Source organism: Ranitomeya imitator, chromosome 3 (genome assembly GCF_032444005.1).
Source record: "Ranitomeya imitator isolate aRanImi1 chromosome 3, aRanImi1.pri, whole genome shotgun sequence".
Lineage (NCBI taxonomy): Eukaryota > Metazoa > Chordata > Amphibia > Anura > Dendrobatidae > Ranitomeya > Ranitomeya imitator.
Genome location: NC_091284.1, coordinates 234,475,841 through 234,499,923, shown reverse-complemented (window position 1 = coordinate 234,499,923; position 24,083 = coordinate 234,475,841). Strand labels below are relative to the sequence as shown.

Genomic DNA, 24,083 nt, shown 5'->3' with positions numbered 1-24,083 from the left:
TCCGTTTAGTGTCACATGAGAGGCCAAAAAGCCATCAATTACCTGTTACGGGAAGAGGCATTTTCCATATATTGATGCGTACCATACTTCAGCTTAAAAAATGTCAACCATACTCTCATTAATGAAAGGATTACCCCAACAAATTCTCATAAATTGTGCGTATCTAGCTACAAAATAAACACGTTTCCTCTCCTTAATCTCCTGCTCCCACAGTGCAATATGGCAGAGCCATGACATTGGAGAAGAAAAAAGGCCCAGGGTACTTATAAATGGGTCAATTTTTTTTTCATATATATATATTTTTTTTTTTTAGTTTTGATCAATTTTTTGGAGCAAACCAAGATTTCACTTGGATCACAAAAAAAAAAAAAAAACAACAACAACCTGCACCGTCAACAAGCCCTTCCACAGTTTTACAACTTTTTCCATCTCGATGCAGTCAAGATGAATTTATTGAATGGTTTTCAACCACATTAACAGTGAAGCTCCATTTGCCCAGAGTATGTGTGTGTTTGTACCCACCTGCCGGACAGGCACAGCTCCTCCATGCTGACAGCTGTCACGTGATGCTCCCCACCAGATGTTGCTGCCACTAGACTGGCAGGGAACACAACTGCAAGAGCTGAAAAGTGTAGCCCATTCAGGAGGATTTGTATTTTTTTTTTTTAGTTCTACTGTTAATGTGGTGGACAACCCCTTTAACCGATATGACAGATGACAGTTTCCATTAGATAATGCTTTAATAACTGTATAGTGCGGATGTTTATTGCAGTGACTGTACTCTAAGAACATCTATATAATAGTTGTCAGCAATAACAGGTTACGGTGTTCTACAGCATGCAGGTACACAAAATGGAGGCAACAGTGTTGAGGACGATATTTTTGTATCATTTCAATCATTCCATTATTCAAAGAAAATCCCTAACAAAATCCATCATATATTCTATCCCTAAACAGCCGCTATAATGCCACAGAAAGTGGAACTAGATTTCTAATGAGGGCACTCTGTGAAACAGGCTTTGGATCATACAGTAAAAGATAACGTGATAAAATATCAAGTACTACCCTTAAAGAGGGCGGTTCTGCTTGCTTAAGAGTCATGAACCACAAATGACAACCAACAGACTAACCATGAACCACCAATAATGTTAAAAAGTTTATTGAAAAAAAAATTAAAAAGGTTATTACTATTATATACACATTGGTCTACAAAGGTGGAAGTAAGAGGGAGAGCATCAAAAATCCAATATAAAATGAAACAACCAGCAGAAAATCACCTCTTGAAACAATGTATATGCAGAAAACAAAAAAGGCAAATGACCATGAACAGTAGGTGAAAAAGTATAGGTATTACCCATAATGAGGGAGGAAAGGATGATCGGGGAAATTTCTTCTTGAGAAAGGTTAACCACGAAACGCGCGTCGAGGCAGCGCGGTGGGCTCATCCTATCCTCCCTTATTATGGGTAAGCAACACTTTTTTTTAATAACTATACTTTTTTCACCTAGTGTTCATGGCCACTTGGATTTTATAATGTAATGTTTTCTGTATACACTTCAATTTCTTCTGTGTGTTGTATTGTATATTGATTTTGTATGCTCACCCTGTTAATTCATCCTTTGAAAACCCAGGTGAATATATAATTGTAATAACCTTTTAATATATTTTTTTTACCTTACTGGTGGTTCATGGTTACTCCGTTGGTTTTCTTTTGTGGATCATTATGTTTGGAGTACTCCACCTCCTGACTATATTTAGTCCCAGAGATTTATTTAGGAGGTTCTTTGTACTGTTGTCCCTAACCCAGACATATATATATTGCGCTCTCTGAATATTGTAGAGTTATGTAGTTCTGGTATTACAGATCAGCTTTGGCAGCATGCGGCATATGCGCAGTGCAATGAGGAGTACCTACTTCTAGGTAAGTATATAAGGGGACAATACAAATATCTCGCTGAGGATCTGTTTATACCAAGGAAGGTGACGGGCACAAGGGGGCATTCTTTGCGTCTGGAGGATAGAAGGTTTTTCCACCAACATAGAAGAGGATTCTTTACTGTTAGGGCGGTGAGAATCTGGAATTGCTTGCCTGAGGAGGTGGTGATGGCGAACTCAGTCGAGGGGTTCAAGAGACGCCTGGATGTCTTCCTGGAGCAGAACAATATTGTATCATACAATTATTAGGTTCTGTAGAAGGACGTAGATCTGGGGATTTATTATGATGGAATACAGGCTGAACTGGATGGACAAATGTCTTTTTTCGGCCTTACTAACTATGTTACTATGTTACTTCGGCTTTATCTGTGCATGGGGCATATGCCGCTGGAGCGGACTTGTAATCCCAGAATCGGATGACACTGAAGGAGACACTTCTGGGGCTCCTTTAAAAGAGACCAGAAGTGTCATCTTGACTCTACAGGTATCGAGCATTATGTTACAACTGTACAGAATAATGTTATCACTATGCTGTATAAGTATGGCTGCAATTGAGGATGTTTATTTGATATCAGGTTCCCTTGAAAGTGACTTTATCACAATAATTATAATAGGTCTATTCAGTAATGATGGATAGACCTGTTGACCCATTGTTCAGAATGCTGCCTTTTCAATTGAGTGCAGTTGGGCGGAATTGGCTTAAAATTGGGAGAAAACAAGTGTAACAACAATAAATGTAACAAAAACAGCAACAGACCATCTCACAGTATCTAAAAAGGAAAACATTTGGAGAATTGAAGGCACGAAAAAAAAAAGGAGAAAAAGTTTTAGGACCAGTGACATTACTTTTAGTACAAATCCATAATAAATTACCAAATACACTCAGTTCCCTTACACGAGTACTTGAGATTACCCAGCACCATATATTCATTCACACATACGCCATCTTAAATACACAAATCGCATTAGATGCCACTGGTCCATCTCAAATAGGAACATGGAAACTAGAAAGATGTCACGTAGTAACCTGTGTTATAGAGGTTAAAGCAACTTCGTTAAAATGTGCGCAATTGTATTCAATATATAGCAATTAAGTTACAAACATTTGACATTACGAGGTTGTACATTTGTGTGGTAATGTTGTATTCTAATACAGAGTTTCTATATTCTAAAACGTCTATATACATTCTAAAAAAAAAAAAAAAAAAAAAGAATGCCACTTCTTATATCAAGGCCACAAATTACCGTACCATAAAAAAATGGGCAAAGGTTAACCGATGAAAAATATCTAAAAATCTAAATTGCAGGACACAACTACGGTATAAAGGGTAAAAAAAATTAGTTTGTGCAGAAATATATTTCCAATATAAGGGGTCTATAATAAATTAAACACACAATGGCTTAAAATCTGCAGATTTTTGGAATGAGAAGGCAAAGGAAAAGATAATACAAATAAATACACTTATAAGCCAAAATTAACTTGACCATGTAATAGAGAAAAGAAAACGTTTCAGTAGGGACAGTGACCACCGGGTCTCATAAGTTTGGAAATGCCTTGACTGGCAGTGTGGACAATGACGGTAATGATGTTAATAGAGCAGAAAAAAAATAGTAATTGTTACTACATCACGCCCTTAGAGAAAGTGCTGTCTGGTAGTGGATCTGTATGCTGATTACATTTTGGAAAATATCTATGTTAATATCTTTCTACATTTGTATAGTATTCGCACGTCAAGACAAAATAAAACCAGGGGACTGAGTCGGTCAACAAAAAAAACTCCAAACACAATCAGACTCGCCTACCGGACCACTATGCCCTGTGATTGGCTGCAGCAGTCTGATGATTTTGAGCAGGCCATCACCATAAAACATCTGATGATGTGTTGTTCTAGTCACCTCACCAATGCTGCAAGTCATGGGCCGCATGGAAAGGTGACATCACCACTTCCCGTGTCCGCGCAGGCCACAGAGCAGCCCCAGAGCTTGGATGCAAGTAGATGCTGGTAGGCGAGCATGACTGAGCTTATTTTTATTTATTTTATTTTACATACCTCCGTCCTCTGGGCAAAGATTTTATATTGCCAAGACAACCCCTTTAAGGGCCTTTTACATGAGTTCATGAACAATCGTGCCCAGTGTGAACACGTTCATCATGTTGATAATTTTGGATTATCTGTTGATTAGTGCATTGTTTATGTGGACCTAGAAATCATGATTGGTCAGCGGAACATCCACCCGTGCACACAGGAGAAATGTGATGCCGACAATACTATAAAGAGTTATTCATATGAACCTTCACAAATATTGCAATATGTAAATGTTAAATAAATGGGTGCTGATACACTTCCCGTATCACTGATCAGCCCTTGCTGTGGGCATTTGAGAAGCCCGTGTCATAAGACCCTTTGAAAAGCTGTCAGATATACACTCATCCAGGCAGTAGTAAGAAATACATTTCTATGAGATTTCCATAACTAATATGCTTCTTATAGACATTTATGTCAAACAATGACCTTTATTAAAAGGGTTGTCCGGTCTTCTGCTATATGTCTGGACACTCTGACTATAGACTTCTGAATCCTTACAGTGCACACACTGTACACGGTCAGTATTCTCCAGAGAGAGCGTGAGGTCACTTGACCGCAAATACGTGATTTGCATATTTCCGAGTCACAATCCAACTAGACGTGCTCAGCCTCGATCAATTCACTTGTATTGAGAAAGGATCAGCACGTCTAATCGCAATGTGGCCGTAAGTGTGCAAATCACAGCTGTCACGTGACCACCGGCTCTCAGCAGAACTTCCGGAGAATTCTGACGGTGTAGCGCGGTGCGCACACTGGAAGGATTCAGAAGTCTATAGCTTCATAAGAGACTGCAGACTTTTAGCAGAATACCGGACAACCCCATTAAGTAGAATAGTGAACCTTATAAGCCACTAACCTATCAGATATGTTGGCACTAACAATGGCGTTTCTATTAGTTAGCTACAGACACTGTATCAGTATTTATAACATGAAAAGACAACTGCGACTACACAAACCATAGGTTTTCGGTCTAGAAAAAATAATTAAATCAACGTTTTACACAATGCCATTCACCAGCTGGCCCCTGCCGATGTGTTCTAACTCCAGGTCCGAGAATGTCCGTCACAAGTTGTTCTTCAGTCTTCATACACTGCTTGTTGACCACAGAGCGACAAGCACAAAACACAAGAGGAAAGACATGTAGTAGCAAACGCTCTTCGACGGGAAGAAACAGAGCGGTAATGGACCATGGATACGACTAAATGGATGAAGCAGACGAATATTCTACAGACACTTCAGCCAATTACACAGCAGCAGAGAAAGAATGAAAGGCATCGCAACCATTGGCATCAGTTGGTCCCCTGCAATATAAAAGAAAAAGATAATTACTCCAATAATATGTTTTATACATCTTTACATTCCCATTCAGACACAATAAAAAACAAAATTAACATAGGATCTTCTAAACGTCTTAGTAGCTCTTAAAGAGGACCTTTTACCAGTTTCCGTAACTTAAACTGGCAACACCTTGGAATAGGGGCTGAGGAGCTAAATTAAACGTAGCTTTTATTTGTTAATTTCTCATTACCGTTGAGGAGATATTAGCTACTAAAATTTAGTTAGAATTTATGTTTAAGACTGAGGGGGCGTTAGCATATATTCTTCTCTGGGGGTGGGTACTTTTTCCTCTGCATGATATTGACGAATGATAAGCAGAAGGCATCATGCAGGGGACAAAAAGCACACGCCCCCAGAGAAGGTCAAAACTGATTGGCTCTTTGGTAGACATGTAATGACACACTGCCCTGCTCTCCTCACTGATCTCACCGCCAACACCTACTGTTATTATAAGTGAGGAGGACAGTAGAAGAGAGTTAAGTAAATAGGGCAGCACACTGCAGCGCCAAAACATGCAAACTTGAAAACACGAAATTTGAACTGCACTACTGCACTAGAAATATGAAAAATGAGAGCTTTTAGCGCATAAAAATGGCCATATTTATGTGTACCTCGTAGCCACTTTACGGCATCTCTCTTATACGAGGTCCTACGCTTGACCTACCTCGCTGAGAATAAACGTCTCCATCTGAATGGGTACATGTGAAACCTCTTCTTGGACTCAAATTCTCTCTCTCTGTGGAGGGGTATTAGACCTACTATAATTAAAACACCTGAAGCTAGGAGGCGGGGAGTGCACGATCAGAAGGCTAAAGAATACATTTCAAAAACCTGACCTGCACATCCAAACATAGACTGAGTGTGAACAGGTGCTGAACCCAGAGTCGCCAACTCGTATATAGTAAAGTAAATAGGGCAGCACACTGCAGCGCCAAAACATGCAAACTTGAAAACACGAAATTTGAACTGCACTACTGCACTAGAAATATGAAAAATGAGAGCTTTTAGCGCATAAAAATGGCCATATTTATGTGTACCTCGTAGCCACTTTACGGCATCTCTCTTATACGAGGTCCTACGCTTGACCTACCTCGCTGAGAATAAACGTCTCCATCTGAATGGGTACATGTGAAACCTCTTCTTGGACTCAAATTCTCTCTCTCTGTGGAGGGGTATTAGACCTACTATAATTAAAACACCTGAAGCTAGGAGGCGGGGAGTGCACGATCAGAAGGCTAAAGAATACATTTCAAAAACCTGACCTGCACATCCAAACATAGACTGAGTGTGAACAGGTGCTGAACCCAGAGTCGCCAACTCGTATATAGTAAAGTAAATAGGGCAGCACACTGCAGCGCCAAAACATGCAAACTTGAAAACACGAAATTTGAACTGCACTACTGCACTAGAAATATGAAAAATGAGAGCTTTTAGCGCATAAAAATGGCCATATTTATGTGTACCTCGTAGCCACTTTACGGCATCTCTCTTATACGAGGTCCTACGCTTGACCTACCTCGCTGAGAATAAACGTCTCCATCTGAATGGGTACATGTGAAACCTCTTCTTGGACTCAAATTCTCTCTCTCTGTGGAGGGGTATTAGACCTACTATAATTAAAACACCTGAAGCTAGGAGGCGGGGAGTGCACGATCAGAAGGCTAAAGAATACATTTCAAAAACCTGACCTGCACATCCAAACATAGACTGAGTGTGAACAGGTGCTGAACCCAGAGTCGCCAACTCGTATATAGTAAAGTAAATAGGGCAGCACACTGCAGCGCCAAAACATGCAAACTTGAAAACACGAAATTTGAACTGCACTACTGCACTAGAAATATGAAAAATGAGAGCTTTTAGCGCATAAAAATGGCCATATTTATGTGTACCTCGTAGCCACTTTACGGCATCTCTCTTATACGAGGTCCTACGCTTGACCTACCTCGCTGAGAATAAACGTCTCCATCTGAATGGGTACATGTGAAACCTCTTCTTGGACTCAAATTCTCTCTCTCTGTGGAGGGGTATTAGACCTACTATAATTAAAACACCTGAAGCTAGGAGGCGGGGAGTGCACGATCAGAAGGCTAAAGAATACATTTCAAAAACCTGACCTGCACATCCAAACATAGACTGAGTGTGAACAGGTGCTGAACCCAGAGTCGCCAACTCGTATATAGTAAAGTAAATAGGGCAGCACACTGCAGCGCCAAAACATGCAAACTTGAAAACACGAAATTTGAACTGCACTACTGCACTAGAAATATGAAAAATGAGAGCTTTTAGCGCATAAAAATGGCCATATTTATGTGTACCTCGTAGCCACTTTACGGCATCTCTCTTATACGAGGTCCTACGCTTGACCTACCTCGCTGAGAATAAACGTCTCCATCTGAATGGGTACATGTGAAACCTCTTCTTGGACTCAAATTCTCTCTCTCTGTGGAGGGGTATTAGACCTACTATAATTAAAACACCTGAAGCTAGGAGGCGGGGAGTGCACGATCAGAAGGCTAAAGAATACATTTCAAAAACCTGACCTGCACATCCAAACATAGACTGAGTGTGAACAGGTGCTGAACCCAGAGTCGCCAACTCGTATATAGTAAAGTAAATAGGGCAGCACACTGCAGCGCCAAAACATGCAAACTTGAAAACACGAAATTTGAACTGCACTACTGCACTAGAAATATGAAAAATGAGAGCTTTTAGCGCATAAAAATGGCCATATTTATGTGTACCTCGTAGCCACTTTACGGCATCTCTCTTATACGAGGTCCTACGCTTGACCTACCTCGCTGAGAATAAACGTCTCCATCTGAATGGGTACATGTGAAACCTCTTCTTGGACTCAAATTCTCTCTCTCTGTGGAGGGGTATTAGACCTACTATAATTAAAACACCTGAAGCTAGGAGGCGGGGAGTGCACGATCAGAAGGCTAAAGAATACATTTCAAAAACCTGACCTGCACATCCAAACATAGACTGAGTGTGAACAGGTGCTGAACCCAGAGTCGCCAACTCGTATATAGTAAAGTAAATAGGGCAGCACACTGCAGCGCCAAAACATGCAAACTTGAAAACACGAAATTTGAACTGCACTACTGCACTAGAAATATGAAAAATGAGAGCTTTTAGCGCATAAAAATGGCCATATTTATGTGTACCTCGTAGCCACTTTACGGCATCTCTCTTATACGAGGTCCTACGCTTGACCTACCTCGCTGAGAATAAACGTCTCCATCTGAATGGGTACATGTGAAACCTCTTCTTGGACTCAAATTCTCTCTCTCTGTGGAGGGGTATTAGACCTACTATAATTAAAACACCTGAAGCTAGGAGGCGGGGAGTGCACGATCAGAAGGCTAAAGAATACATTTCAAAAACCTGACCTGCACATCCAAACATAGACTGAGTGTGAACAGGTGCTGAACCCAGAGTCGCCAACTCGTATATAGTAAAGTAAATAGGGCAGCACACTGCAGCGCCAAAACATGCAAACTTGAAAACACGAAATTTGAACTGCACTACTGCACTAGAAATATGAAAAATGAGAGCTTTTAGCGCATAAAAATGGCCATATTTATGTGTACCTCGTAGCCACTTTACGGCATCTCTCTTATACGAGGTCCTACGCTTGACCTACCTCGCTGAGAATAAACGTCTCCATCTGAATGGGTACATGTGAAACCTCTTCTTGGACTCAAATTCTCTCTCTCTGTGGAGGGGTATTAGACCTACTATAATTAAAACACCTGAAGCTAGGAGGCGGGGAGTGCACGATCAGAAGGCTAAAGAATACATTTCAAAAACCTGACCTGCACATCCAAACATAGACTGAGTGTGAACAGGTGCTGAACCCAGAGTCGCCAACTCGTATATAGTAAAGTAAATAGGGCAGCACACTGCAGCGCCAAAACATGCAAACTTGAAAACACGAAATTTGAACTGCACTACTGCACTAGAAATATGAAAAATGAGAGCTTTTAGCGCATAAAAATGGCCATATTTATGTGTACCTCGTAGCCACTTTACGGCATCTCTCTTATACGAGGTCCTACGCTTGACCTACCTCGCTGAGAATAAACGTCTCCATCTGAATGGGTACATGTGAAACCTCTTCTTGGACTCAAATTCTCTCTCTCTGTGGAGGGGTATTAGACCTACTATAATTAAAACACCTGAAGCTAGGAGGCGGGGAGTGCACGATCAGAAGGCTAAAGAATACATTTCAAAAACCTGACCTGCACATCCAAACATAGACTGAGTGTGAACAGGTGCTGAACCCAGAGTCGCCAACTCGTATATAGTAAAGTAAATAGGGCAGCACACTGCAGCGCCAAAACATGCAAACTTGAAAACACGAAATTTGAACTGCACTAGAAATATGAAAAATGAGAGCTTTTAGCGCATAAAAATGGCCATATTTATGTGTACCTCGTAGCCACTTTACGGCATCTCTCTTATACGAGGTCCTACGCTTGACCTACCTCGCTGAGAATAAACGTCTCCATCTGAATGGGTACATGTGAAACCTCTTCTTGGACTCAAATTCTCTCTCTCTGTGGAGGGGTATTAGACCTACTATAATTAAAACACCTGAAGCTAGGAGGCGGGGAGTGCACGATCAGAAGGCTAAAGAATACATTTCAAAAACCTGACCTGCACATCCAAACATAGACTGAGTGTGAACAGGTGCTGAACCCAGAGTCGCCAACTCGTATATAGTAAAGTAAATAGGGCAGCACACTGCAGCGCCAAAACATGCAAACTTGAAAACACGAAATTTGAACTGCACTACTGCACTAGAAATATGAAAAATGAGAGCTTTTAGCGCATAAAAATGGCCATATTTATGTGTACCTCGTAGCCACTTTACGGCATCTCTCTTATACGAGGTCCTACGCTTGACCTACCTCGCTGAGAATAAACGTCTCCATCTGAATGGGTACATGTGAAACCTCTTCTTGGACTCAAATTCTCTCTCTCTGTGGAGGGGTATTAGACCTACTATAATTAAAACACCTGAAGCTAGGAGGCGGGGAGTGCACGATCAGAAGGCTAAAGAATACATTTCAAAAACCTGACCTGCACATCCAAACATAGACTGAGTGTGAACAGGTGCTGAACCCAGAGTCGCCAACTCGTATATAGTAAAGTAAATAGGGCAGCACACTGCAGCGCCAAAACATGCAAACTTGAAAACACGAAATTTGAACTGCACTACTGCACTAGAAATATGAAAAATGAGAGCTTTTAGCGCATAAAAATGGCCATATTTATGTGTACCTCGTAGCCACTTTACGGCATCTCTCTTATACGAGGTCCTACGCTTGACCTACCTCGCTGAGAATAAACGTCTCCATCTGAATGGGTACATGTGAAACCTCTTCTTGGACTCAAATTCTCTCTCTCTGTGGAGGGGTATTAGACCTACTATAATTAAAACACCTGAAGCTAGGAGGCGGGGAGTGCACGATCAGAAGGCTAAAGAATACATTTCAAAAACCTGACCTGCACATCCAAACATAGACTGAGTGTGAACAGGTGCTGAACCCAGAGTCGCCAACTCGTATATAGTAAAGTAAATAGGGCAGCACACTGCAGCGCCAAAACATGCAAACTTGAAAACACGAAATTTGAACTGCACTACTGCACTAGAAATATGAAAAATGAGAGCTTTTAGCGCATAAAAATGGCCATATTTATGTGTACCTCGTAGCCACTTTACGGCATCTCTCTTATACGAGGTCCTACGCTTGACCTACCTCGCTGAGAATAAACGTCTCCATCTGAATGGGTACATGTGAAACCTCTTCTTGGACTCAAATTCTCTCTCTCTGTGGAGGGGTATTAGACCTACTATAATTAAAACACCTGAAGCTAGGAGGCGGGGAGTGCACGATCAGAAGGCTAAAGAATACATTTCAAAAACCTGACCTGCACATCCAAACATAGACTGAGTGTGAACAGGTGCTGAACCCAGAGTCGCCAACTCGTATATAGTAAAGTAAATAGGGCAGCACACTGCAGCGCCAAAACATGCAAACTTGAAAACACGAAATTTGAACTGCACTACTGCACTAGAAATATGAAAAATGAGAGCTTTTAGCGCATAAAAATGGCCATATTTATGTGTACCTCGTAGCCACTTTACGGCATCTCTCTTATACGAGGTCCTACGCTTGACCTACCTCGCTGAGAATAAACGTCTCCATCTGAATGGGTACATGTGAAACCTCTTCTTGGACTCAAATTCTCTCTCTCTGTGGAGGGGTATTAGACCTACTATAATTAAAACACCTGAAGCTAGGAGGCGGGGAGTGCACGATCAGAAGGCTAAAGAATACATTTCAAAAACCTGACCTGCACATCCAAACATAGACTGAGTGTGAACAGGTGCTGAACCCAGAGTCGCCAACTCGTATATAGTAAAGTAAATAGGGCAGCACACTGCAGCGCCAAAACATGCAAACTTGAAAACACGAAATTTGAACTGCACTACTGCACTAGAAATATGAAAAATGAGAGCTTTTAGCGCATAAAAATGGCCATATTTATGTGTACCTCGTAGAGAGAGAGAATTTGAGTCCAAGAAGAGGTTTCACATGTACCCATTCAGATGGAGACGTTTATTCTCAGCGAGGTAGGTCAAGCGTAGGACCTCGTATAAGAGAGATGCCGTAAAGTGGCTACGAGGTACACATAAATATGGCCATTTTTATGCGCTAAAAGCTCTCATTTTTCATATTTCTAGTGCAGTAGTGCAGTTCAAATTTCGTGTTTTCAAGTTTGCATGTTTTGGCGCTGCAGTGTGCTGCCCTATTTACTTTACTATATACGAGTTGGCGACTCTGGGTTCAGCACCTGTTCACACTCAGTCTATGTTTGGATGTGCAGGTCAGGTTTTTGAAATGTATTCTTTAGCCTTCTGATCGTGCACTCCCCGCCTCCTAGCTTCAGGTGTTTTAATTATAGTAGGTCTAATACCCCTCCACAGAGAGAGAGAATTTGAGTCCAAGAAGAGGTTTCACATGTACCCATTCAGATGGAGACGTTTATTCTCAGCGAGGTAGGTCAAGCGTAGGACCTCGTATAAGAGAGATGCCGTAAAGTGGCTACGAGGTACACATAAATATGGCCATTTTTATGCGCTAAAAGCTCTCATTTTTCATATTTCTAGTGCAGTAGTGCAGTTCAAATTTCGTGTTTTCAAGTTTGCATGTTTTGGCGCTGCAGTGTGCTGCCCTATTTACTTTACTATATACGAGTTGGCGACTCTGGGTTCAGCACCTGTTCACACTCAGTAGAAGAGAGTTGTGACATTACAAACATCTCTTGCACCTCCTCACAGCTCTGCTCTACCCTGCCCTAAAATAAGAGATCAGTGAGGACAGCAGGGCCGTGTGTCATTAGAGACCTAGCTCAGGGGGCGTAACGCTTCTTGCTTGTGATTCATCATCATGCCCCCTCACCTTAGTAAAAATTAGAACTTAAACTTCACAAGCTTATATATCCGCAAAAAGAGAGGAGAAATTAAAAAATAAAATTAAGTTTTCATCCGCTCTGGAGCCACTATTTCATGACGTGGCCAGTTTAAGATGCTAACAGTGGTGAGAGGTTCTCTTTAAAAGGTGTTTTCCCAGGTCAGAATATTGTCGGCCTATCAGTAAGGTAGGCCATTAATATTAGCTCATCGCGGTCGACACCCTAGCCAATAAGCTGCTTGAAGAAACTTCAGCGTTCTCAAAATCTATCCATTTATACATATTTTTTTTCCTTTTCTTAAGAAAAGTTTCCTCACATTTTTGACATTCTAATGAAATCTCTAAATAAAGAAATTATGATCTACTCATTAGATAATACTCACATGTAAGGGGCTTCCAGGGAACGCTGTAAGTTACAGGAAAAAAGTAAAGAAAAATACACATTATTCAAGATTATAGATGACAAAGCTTGTCTAACCTACTGTAAGGATGTACATTTTACAGTGTCAGATGCTTTTCGGATAAGATTCTCTCTTCTACACTGAACAGATTTAGATCTACAGGACATCACAAAATGAACAGTGGCTTGCAAAAGTGTTAACCCCCTTGGATTTTTACATGTTTTGTTACATTACAACCTGTGTTTAAATATTTTTATAATCCAACTTGTGTGTGATACATCAGCACTAAATAGTCTAAGTTGGTGAAGTGAGAAAAATATAGGCATACATTACATTTATGGGATCAAATAACTAAAAATTAGCATGTACATATGTATTCACCCCTTTTGCTATGAAGCCCCTAGAAATTTCTGGTGACAGGTGAACTTCCTTCCACATGCTTAGTGAAAGGAAGTCCACCTGTGTGCAATCTAAGTGTCACATGGACTGTCAGTATACAGCTCTGGCAAAAATTAAGAGACCACTGCAAAATTTTCAGTTTGTCTGATTTTTCTCTGTATAGGTATATTTTTTAGTAAAATGTAAATTGTTGTTAAACCAGTCCTCAGAGTTGGGGAACATTGCCTGAGCAGAAGGAATCAACTGTTTTTCCAGGATAACCTTGAATGCGGCTTGATTCATACGTCCTTCTTAAAGAACAACCTGCCCAATTCTAGCCTTGCTGAAACATCCCCAGATCATCACCGATCCTCCACCAAATTTTACAGTGGGCGCAAGACCCTGTGGCTTGTACACCTCTCCAGGTCTCCGTCTAACCATTAGACAACCAGGTGTTGACCTGGGGATACTTCAGCAAGGCTGGAATTGGGCAGGTTAATATTTGCGAAGGACGTATGAATCAAGCCGCATACAAGGTTATCCTGGAAATAGTTGATTCCTTCTGCTCAGGCAATGTTCTCCAACTCTGAGGACTGTTTTTTTCCAGCAGGACAATGCGCCATGCCACACAACTAGGTCCATCAAGGTGTGGATGAAGGACCACCACATCAAATCCCTGTCATGGCCAGCCCAATCTCCAGACCTGAACCCCATTGAAAACCTCTGGAATGTAATCAAGAGGAAGATGGATAGTCACAAGCCATCAAACAAAGAACTGCTTACATTTTTGTACCAGGAGTGGCATAAGGTCACCCAGAAGCAGTGTGACCTTATGGTTATTCCACAAAATATTGATTTCTGAAGTCTTCCTGAGTTAAAACATTAGTATTGTTGTTTCTAAATGATTAAGAACTTGTTTTTTTTGCATTATTTGAGGTCTGTAAGCAATGCCTTTTTTGTTATTTTGACCATTTCTCATTTTCAGAAAATAAATACAAAATTTATTGCTTGGAAACTCGAAGACATGTTGTCAGTAGTTTATAAAATAAAAGAACAATTTACATTTTACTCAAAAATATACCTATATAGAGAAAAATTAGACAAACTGAAAATTTTGCAGTGGTCTCTTATTTTTTGCCAGAGCTGTATATACAGCTTTTCAGAAAGGCCACAGAGGCTGCAACACCTTTAAGCAAGAGGCAACACTAACCAAACAACACCGTGAAAACCAAGGAGATCTACAAATAAGTCAGGGACAAAGTTGTTGAGAAATGCAAGTCAGGGTTGGGTTATAAAAACATAAAAAAAATATCCCAATCTCTGATGATTCCCCCCAGCACCATCAAATCTATTATCATCAGAAGGAAAAAACATGGTAACACAACAAACCTGCCAAGATAGGGTTGCTAACTAAAACTCTCAGCCTGGCAAGGAGGGCATTAATCAGAGAGGCACCACAGATACTAAAGGAGCTGCAGAGTTCCCAGGCAGAGACTGGAGTATCTGTCCTCACGACCACAATAAGCCTTACACTCCATAAAGGTGGCCTTTATGGCAGACTGGGCAGAAAAAAACCTTTACTTACACACAAAAATTGTAAAGGCTCATTTTGAAGTTTGCCAAAAGACATTTGGGAGACTCTAAACTGTAAGGAGGAAGAAGCTGTAATGAGATGAGACCAAAATTAAATTTTTTGTCCACCAAGGTAAACGATATGTCTGGCGCCAAATCAACACAGCTCATAACCCTAAGAACACCATCCCCATAGTGAAACATGATGGTGGCAGCATCATACTGTGGGGATGTTTTTCAGCAGCAGGGGCAGGTAAAATGGTTCAAGTTGAGAGGAAAATGGATGATGCGAAATGCAGGGATATTCTTGAGCAAAACCTGTTTCAGTCTGTCAATGATTTCAGACTGGGACGGAGGTTCACCTTCCAAGACAATGACCCAACGCATACTGGTAAAGCAACACTCGAGTGGTTTAAGTGGAAACGTGTAAATGTTTTGGGGTGGCCTTAACAAAGACCAGTCCTTAATCCAATTGAGAATCTGTGGTCAGACTTGAAGATTGCTGTTCACCAGAGGAATCCATCTAAGACCGGTTTCACACGTCCAGATAATTCCGGTACCGGAGAAATCGTGTCCGTGTGCTCACATAGCACATCAGTGTGGCACACGTGCGGCAGCCGTGTGCCGCCCGTGTGCCGACTGAGGACCACACGGACCATGCAGGAGACAGCGCATATTCATCACTGTAATGAGCGGTACCACCTGACCGCTCACACAGGACAGGCTGCCGGCGCTGAGAGCATACATCGCGGGAGCTGGATGAGTATTTCTCAGCAAGCGGGCGGGCGCACAGGGGATGGGAGGCGGGAGGTGACCCCAAACTTTATTTTTAACAAAAAAAAACAAAACAAAACACGATTTTTCATCTCTTCTCTCCTGCAGGGGACAAGAGATGAATGCCGCCTTCAGCACCATACGCAGTGGGGACAGTGCTTACAGTAGCGCTGTCTCTCTTGCGGGCGGTACATGCACACGGAGGAGAGTGCACACTGTTCTCCGTGTGCACGTGTGTGGGACGTATTGCGGTACGTGCTGTCGGAGAAAAACGGACATGTCTCCGTGCTTTGCACACGGACACACGGTCCGTGAAAACACGGAGACATGTGCATTCATTTGAATGGGTCTACGTGTGTCAGTGTCTCCGGTACGTGAGAAAACTATCAGTACACGTACCGGAGACACTGATGTGTGAAAGAGGCCTAACTTGAAGGGACTGGAGCAGTTTTTTGATGAGGAATCGGCAAAAATCCCAGTGGGAAGATGTGGAAAGCTCATAGGGACTTATCCAAAGTGACTAGATGGCGGCCCGATTCTAACACATCGGGTATTCTAGAATATGTATTTATGTATGTATATAGCAGCCACATAGTACAAAACACTGCCCACACAGTATATAGCAACCACGTAGTATATAACACTGCCCACACAGTATATAACAGTGGCCACGTAATATATAGCACAGCCCACGCAGTATATAGCACAGCCCACATAGTATATAACACTGCCTATGTAGTACATAGCCCACGTAGTATACAGCAGTGTGGACACCATATCCCTGTTAAAAAAAATAATTAAAATAAAAAATAGTTATGTACTCACCACCTAGGATCCACCGAAGCTCCGGCGATACGCGCGTGGCTGCCGCCATCTTCCGTTCCCAGGATGCATTGCGAAATTACCCAGATGACTTAGCGGTCTCACGAGACCGCTAAGTCTTCTGGGTAATTTCGCAATGCATCACCGGGAACGGAAGATGGCGGCAGGCACGAGCGGCTCGGCGGACTACGGAAGGTGAGAATAGCAGGTGTTTTTTTTTTTTATTATTTTTAACATTACATTTTTTTACTATTGATGCTGCATAGGCAGCATCAATAGTAAAAAGTTGGGGACGCACAGGGTTAATAGCAGCGGTTACGGAGTGCGTTACCCGTGGCATAACGCGGTCCGTTACCGCCGGCATTAACCCTGTGTTAGCGGTGGCTGGAGGGGAGTATGCGGGCGTCTGGCACTGACTGCGGGGAGTAAGGAGCGGCCTTTTTCTTCCGGACTGTGGCCGTCGCTGATTGGTCGTGGCTGTTTTGCCGCGACCAATCAGCGACTTGGATTTCCATGACAGACAGAGGCCGCAACCAATGAATATCCGTGACAGAAAGAAGGACAGACCGAAATGACCCATCGACAATTATATAGTAGATTTGTAGCTGTAATTGCTGTCAAAGGAAGCTCTGCAAAGTACTGACTTTACGGGAATGAATAGTTATGCACACTGAAGTTTTCAGTTATTTTGTCCTATTTGTTCTTTGCTTCACAATAAAAAGAAAAACAAATGTTCACAGTTGTAGGCATGTTCTTTACATGAACGGATACAAACCCTCCAAAAAAAAACAAAACAAAAAAAAAACAAAACTAAAAATTCCAGGTTGTGAGGTAGCAAAACACAAAAAATGCCAAGGGGGTGAGTACTTTCATATGCCGCTGCACCTTATGCAATATGGAATGAAAAAAATGATGATGATGGCTGTAAGTTGGGTTTGACAAATAGGATTATTGTGTGGCCCTTTGTCAGGCCAAAGAAATGCATGCATAAATAATATTGGTATCTGATTAACTGACTTACACAGAAATGCCACTGTGGATGAGAATTATTCTCCAGGCTAGAGGACTTTTGATTGAGGCAAAATAATTAGTTTCTGTGACCTCCGAGTTTAAATGGAATCTGTTAGCAAGATCACCCCCTCCCCCTCAAAGGGCATGCACGGATGGGAATGCGGGTCTTTAAAATTTAAATCCATCAACTCCTTTAAATCTTCTATCTGTTGCTACATTCTCAAAGAATTTCCATTTTAATATATATCCAAATTATATGTTAAGTGCTTAAGGTGTGACAGAGCACTTCATGAGCATCTCCCTCCTGAGGTTGTTTCCCCGCCCAGCACCAGCCTCTAGCTTGAATGATAGCTCATTGCCTGTGTGATGTTAGGTACCAAGCAATAAAGTCAGACAGTGATTTATCAATCAAGGTAAAGAGGCTGGGGCTGGGCGAGGAAACACTTTTGAGAGGTAAAGACACAGGAAGTTTTGGAATTTCATTTTGGTGGTTTATCCTTAAAGGGACACTGTCACCTGAATTTGGAGGGAACAATCTTCAGCCATGGAGGCGGGGTTTTGGGGTATTTGATTCACCCTTTCCTTACCCGCTGGCTGCATGCTGGCTGCAATATTGGATTGAAGTTCATTCTCGGTCCTTCATAGTACATGCCTGCACAAGGCAAGATTGAACTTCAATCCAATATTGCAGCCAGCATGCAGCCAGCGGGTAAGGAAAGGGTGAATCAAATACCCCAAAACCCCGCCTCCACAGCTGAAGATTGTTCCCTCCAAATTCAGGTGACAGTGTCCCTTTAAGACTCTGGGTATGGCCACAAACTTATTTAAAGGGAACCTGTCACCAACAAAATGGAACTTGAGCTAAGGCCACAGGCATCAGGGGCTTATCTACAGCATTCTGTAATGCTGTAGATAAGCCCCCGATGTATCCTGAAAGATGAGAAAAAGAGGTTAGATTATACTCACCCAGGGGCGGTCCCCCGCTGCGATCCGATGGGTGTCGCTGTCCGATCCGGCGCCTCCTATCTTCATAGGATGACGTCCTTTTCTGGTCTTCACGCTGAGGGCAATGCAAAGTACTGCAGTACGCAGGCGCCGGGCCTCTCTGACCTTTCCTGGCACCTGCGCACTGCAGTACTTTGCTCTGCCCTCAACAGGTCTGACAAAGTAAGCCTGCGGCGTGAAGACGAGAAGAGGACATGATTGTAAGATGATGGGAGGCCCCGGACCGGACCGCGACACCCACTGCAGCGGGACCGCCCCTGGGTGAGTATAATCTAACCTCTTTTTCTCATCTTTCAGGTTACATCGGGGGCTTATCTACAGCATTACAGAACGCTGTAGATAAGCCCCTGACGCCGGTGGGTTTAGCTCAACTTCCATTTCGGGGGTGACAGGTTCCCTTTAAAAGTATTTCCTCAAAAGTAAATAATGGCAAAGATAGTAGAAATCAGTTCCTAATTTTAACCCAAAATTGATTCTGACCTTTTAGAGCCCTCAGCTAAAATTATTGGTATGTGAAAATTTTCAGAAGTATCGACTCAATTATGATAATCATTTGAGAGGCAACACAAAAAATACTGACTTGTTTCAGTGGGCGATCAGACCCATCTGGAGCCATTCTGAATCTATCCGCCCCTACTGGATCAATTGGACGGCTCCCAACGCTGTAGTTTCGTGGTCGTCTGACTGTGTCGGCACTGGACAGAGGAGTAAAACTGTTTCGCCTCATTCGCATAGGTGTATGGTTCATATCAAAGGTGCCCTGAAAGAATTTGGTAAAAAATATAAAATACTCATTATAATAAAGAATATTGTAAAAGTATTGGCTTGCTTGCACATCACATATGACAGTGATGAAAAGAAGCTCCAACTTGGTTCCAATGTATATCGCATACACTATGATATGGAAAATTAATAACCTAAGTGGTAATTTCATAGGTAATGTAGCAAAGTAATGATAAGCACAAAGGTGCGATCAGTTTAATTTGCCAACTGCGTTCTTTAGAGGTTTGTAATTTTTATTTTGCCAAAATTGGGATTGATTTAAAAGGAATCTAATTTGTCAGTAGGATCAACCCTACTAAGCAGTGTATATGGGCATGCAGGTCATAGAAAGCTGAAATAAATGATACCTTGATAAGTGTGATCTGATGGCTTATTCCTGAGAAAGTCAAGTTTTTCTTATATGTAAATGAGTTGTTAAGGTCTATGGGCCGGACACTGATCTGCATTATAATCTGCACCTAGGGTTTATTTAAAATTAAAGGGGCATCACTGTGTGAGACATGTAGATAATGAAGGAAGAGAGTGGTCATTACATGTCACACTGGTAACTCCCCTTTTTCTTTTATAAATAAGCTCAGGAGGCAGATTCTCAGGGAGATCTATGTCCGGCCCATAGATCATAACAGCTAATTTAAAGATTAAGAAAAATGTGGATTTTTCTGGAATGAGACATTGATCACAGATATCACGGTATCATTTTATTCAACTTTCTACCCCTTACATGACCCAATAGACGGCTTAGGAGGGATCATCCAACTGACACATGCTATTTAAGGAAAACTAAATCAGTATAGAACCTTGTCTTTTGTGTCTCTTTCTACATTACATATTTAAAACATGGTTGAATCGTAATCAAATAGCCACGGCAGCATATAAAACTTACCTCTGGTTTGTCTCGGTGCGTGTCCACTGCATCCACATTTAGCTTCATCATTTCAACTTTACAGCCTTGAAAGACAAAAAAAAAGCAGAGATATGGCTACAGGCAGGAGTTCGGACTAATACACGGTTTTGATTTGAAAAGGTGGCACGCAATATTTTTGCTTAAAATGTGCAATTTTGTGCTTCTCTCAAAAAGGACAAGAGAAGTGGTAGGCGCTTAGTGAAAGGGGGTCAAGCCTCAACTGGCCAACAGTTTTACCATAGCTCTTGCCAAAAACTGGAGCAAACTATGGCCTGAATCTCGGCCATCTCATAGGTGGCATAGATTTGCTATATGAGTGCTGTAAAGGTGGTGGACAATGACTGTCGTGTTCCTACCTCTGAAGACACAAATTTATGTGTTGTAACGTGAATAATGTCTTGAATCTGTTGTATAAATCGTATTGTAATGTATTGTGATATGGTTATGCATATTGTTATAGGTAGTGTTAGAAATGTATAATAGTGTATAACAGGTAGTATAGGGACAAATAGTGACTCTAGTCTAGGTAGTGACGTTAGGGTAAGATAGCATAGTGTTAATGTTTGAGACTAGCCCATAGTGGGAGTGGCTTAGTGTTAGGAAAAGAGACTGCTTTTAGTTAGTCAGTTTGAGTTCAAATGCAAGTGGGAAGTGCTAAGTGAGTAGAGCTGTTTTAAGTGTGATACAGAGAGAAAAGAGACAAACAAAAAGCTGAATACTGAGATCCTAAAGTAACTGATGAGACAGAGCGGCTTTCGGAAAAGGGTCCTTGGCTAAGAAAGTCAAGAAAACCCTAAACATGCAAACGCCGAAGGTAATGGGCCTAAACAGGAAAAGAGTTTAATGGGCCTAAACAGGAAAAGAGTTTGTGGGACTAGTGGGGGTCCCAAGCGGTAGGTCCAGAACATCAGTAGTGGAAGAAATAGGATGCGGAGCCGCTGAGTGAGTAGAGAGACTTGCTGATCAGGACTGTGGCACAGAAGCTAGGTTGTGATGAAGTAGGACAAAGCAGTTTGCCTCACTAGCCCTGGAGCAGATTACACAGAAAGGATACATTGTGAATGAAAATGCTTCATACTGTAAATGAAACGTCCATAAGACTTTGTACCCGCTATCCCTTGTACATAACCCTTAACAAGTTACCGTTTAGTAAAGACTTTATTTTGGAACAGAAGTCTTCTTTATTGAACTGTGGAACCTATGGTCCTGGCCAGCCAATACCAACGACTACAGGCAGCATGCACGGATGCAAGGCCCTCACAGAACGAATACACATACCCAGCCATGACGTACTCTTTCATGTGGCTGTCCCAAGCTATAGAACCTCTTAATTAATCTGGTGCATCTTACCCCCATTGAACTTTAGGTTAACTCTGGTGTGTTAGTAAATTCTCCCTCTATGAATTATAAAGGATCTGATTAGCAGCCCCATGACAAGCATATGGCTAAGGATTGGCAGGGGCAAAGCCATACTGGGCGAGAAGGAAAAGAAGGAAGGAAATCTCAAAGTGTACATGGTTTACACATTCTTGGTTTATACAGTGGGTACAGAAAGTATTCAGACCCCTTTACATTTTTCACTTGTTTCATTGCAACCATTTGGTAAATTCAAAAAAGGTATTTTTTTCACATTAATGTACACTCTGCACCCCATCTTGACTAAAAAAATAGAAATGTTTGCAAATTTAATAAAAAAGAAAAACTGAAATATCACATGGGCATAAGTATTCAGACCTTTTCCTCAGACACTCATATTTAAGTCACATGCTGTCCATTTCCTTGTGATCCTCCTTGAGATGGTTCTACTCCTTCATTGGAGTTCAGCTGTTTTTAATTAAACTGATAGGACTTGATTTGGAAAGGAAACACCTGTCTGTATAAGACCTCACAGCTCACAGTGCATGTCAGACCAAATGAGAATCATGAGGAACTGGCCATGGAGCTCAGAGACAGAATTGTGGCAAGGCACAGATCTGGCCAAGGGTTCAACAGAATTTCTGCAGTACTCAAGGTTTCTAAGAGCACAGTGGCCTCCATAATCCTTAAATGGAAGAAGTTTGGGACAACGAGAAGTCTTCCTAGACCTGGCCGTCCAGCCAAACTGAGCAATCATGGGAGAAGAGCCTTGGTGAGAGAGGTAAAGAAGAATCCCAAGATCACTGTGGCTGAGCTCCAGAGATGCAGTAGGGAGATGGGAGAAAGTTCCACAAAGTCAACTATCACTGCAGTCCTCCACCAGTCGGGCCTTTATGGCAGAGTGGCCCGACTGAAGCATCTCCTCAGTGCGACATGTGAAAGCCCTCATAGAGTTTACTAAAAAAACACGTGAAGGTCTCCTAGACTATGAGAAATATGATTCTCTTGTCTGATGAGACGAAGATAGACCTTTTTGATGATAATTCTAACTGGTATGTGTGGAGAAAACCAGGCACTGCTCATCACCTGCCCAATACAATCCCAACAGTGAAACATGGTGGTGGCAGCATCATGCTATGGGGGTGTTTTTCAGCTGCAAAAACAGGATGACTGGTTGTCATAGAAGGAAACATGAATGCGGCCAAGTACAGAGATATCCTGGATGAAAACCTCTTCCAGAGTGCTCTGGACCTCAGACCTGGCCGAAGGTTCACCTTCCAACAAGACAATGACCCTAAGCACACAGCTAAAATAACAAAGGAGTGGATTCAGAGCAACTCTGTGACCATTCTTGACTGGCTCAGCCAGAGCCCTGACCTAAACCCAATTGAGGATCTCTGGAGAGACCTGAAAATGGCTGTCCACCAACGTTCACCAGCCAACCTGATGGAACTGGAGAGGATCTGCAAAGAAGAATGGCAGAGGATCCCCAAATCCAGGTGGAAAAAACTTGTTGTATCATTCTCAAAAAAAAAAAATCATGGCTGTACTAGCTCAAAAGGGTGTTTCTACTGAATACCGAACAAAGGGTCTGAATACTTATGAGCATGTGATATTTCAGTTTTTCTTTAATAAATTTGCAAAAATTACTACATTTCTGTTTTTTTTAAATCAAGATGGGGTGCAGAGTGTACATTAATGAGAAAAAAAAAATGAACTTTTTTGAATTTACCAAATGGCTGCAATGAAATAGAGTGAAAAACGTAAAGGTTGTATGAATACTTTCCGTACCCACTGTATAATGGAATATTGTGTACAGAAAAACACAACATGCTTCCCAAATGAGATCTAATGACCACTTACCATAAGCCACTGGGGTTAGCTTCAGTACTGTGTGCAGTGGACAACGAAGGTACGGCAGGTCATCTGGAATAATAAAGAAAGGGCTGCTTAGAAGCTAATTTTATGGTTGTTGCAACAATTGTTTCTTTGAGGACACCAACTACTGGTCTCCTTTTGGTGACGAATCTAGATTCAATAATTGCTTAGGTGCTCCATAAAAGAACTGTATGTGTCTGGTGCATAAAAAAATATTAAATTAAACAAATAACATGGGTACTTCTTTGTTCTAAGAACGCCACCATGCTCATCCATTTACGGGTTATGTCAGGCAGTGTAGTTCAGCTTTACAGAAATAAATGGAGCTGACTGCAATACCCTACACAACCTG

The 24,083-nt window shown here is 41.7% G+C and overlaps 1 protein-coding gene across 1 annotated transcript in view; it reads right to left on the bottom strand.

Moving 5' to 3' along the window:
• Nucleotides 1-317: 317 nt before the first annotated feature.
• The window catches only part of PFKFB2 (6-phosphofructo-2-kinase/fructose-2,6-biphosphatase 2), a 69,910-nt gene continuing 46,144 nt past the window's right edge, over nt 318-24,083 (bottom strand). Inside the window, exons 13-17 of the mRNA XM_069756281.1 lie at nt 23,717-23,779; nt 20,477-20,541; nt 19,391-19,570; nt 13,231-13,253; nt 318-5,323 (exon numbers count right to left, since the gene is read on the bottom strand). Coding sequence (XP_069612382.1) covers nt 5,266-5,323; nt 13,231-13,253; nt 19,391-19,570; nt 20,477-20,541; nt 23,717-23,779 — 389 coding nt within the window. The 3' untranslated portion in view covers nt 318-5,265. The remainder of the gene's footprint in view (nt 5,324-13,230; nt 13,254-19,390; nt 19,571-20,476; nt 20,542-23,716; nt 23,780-24,083) is intronic.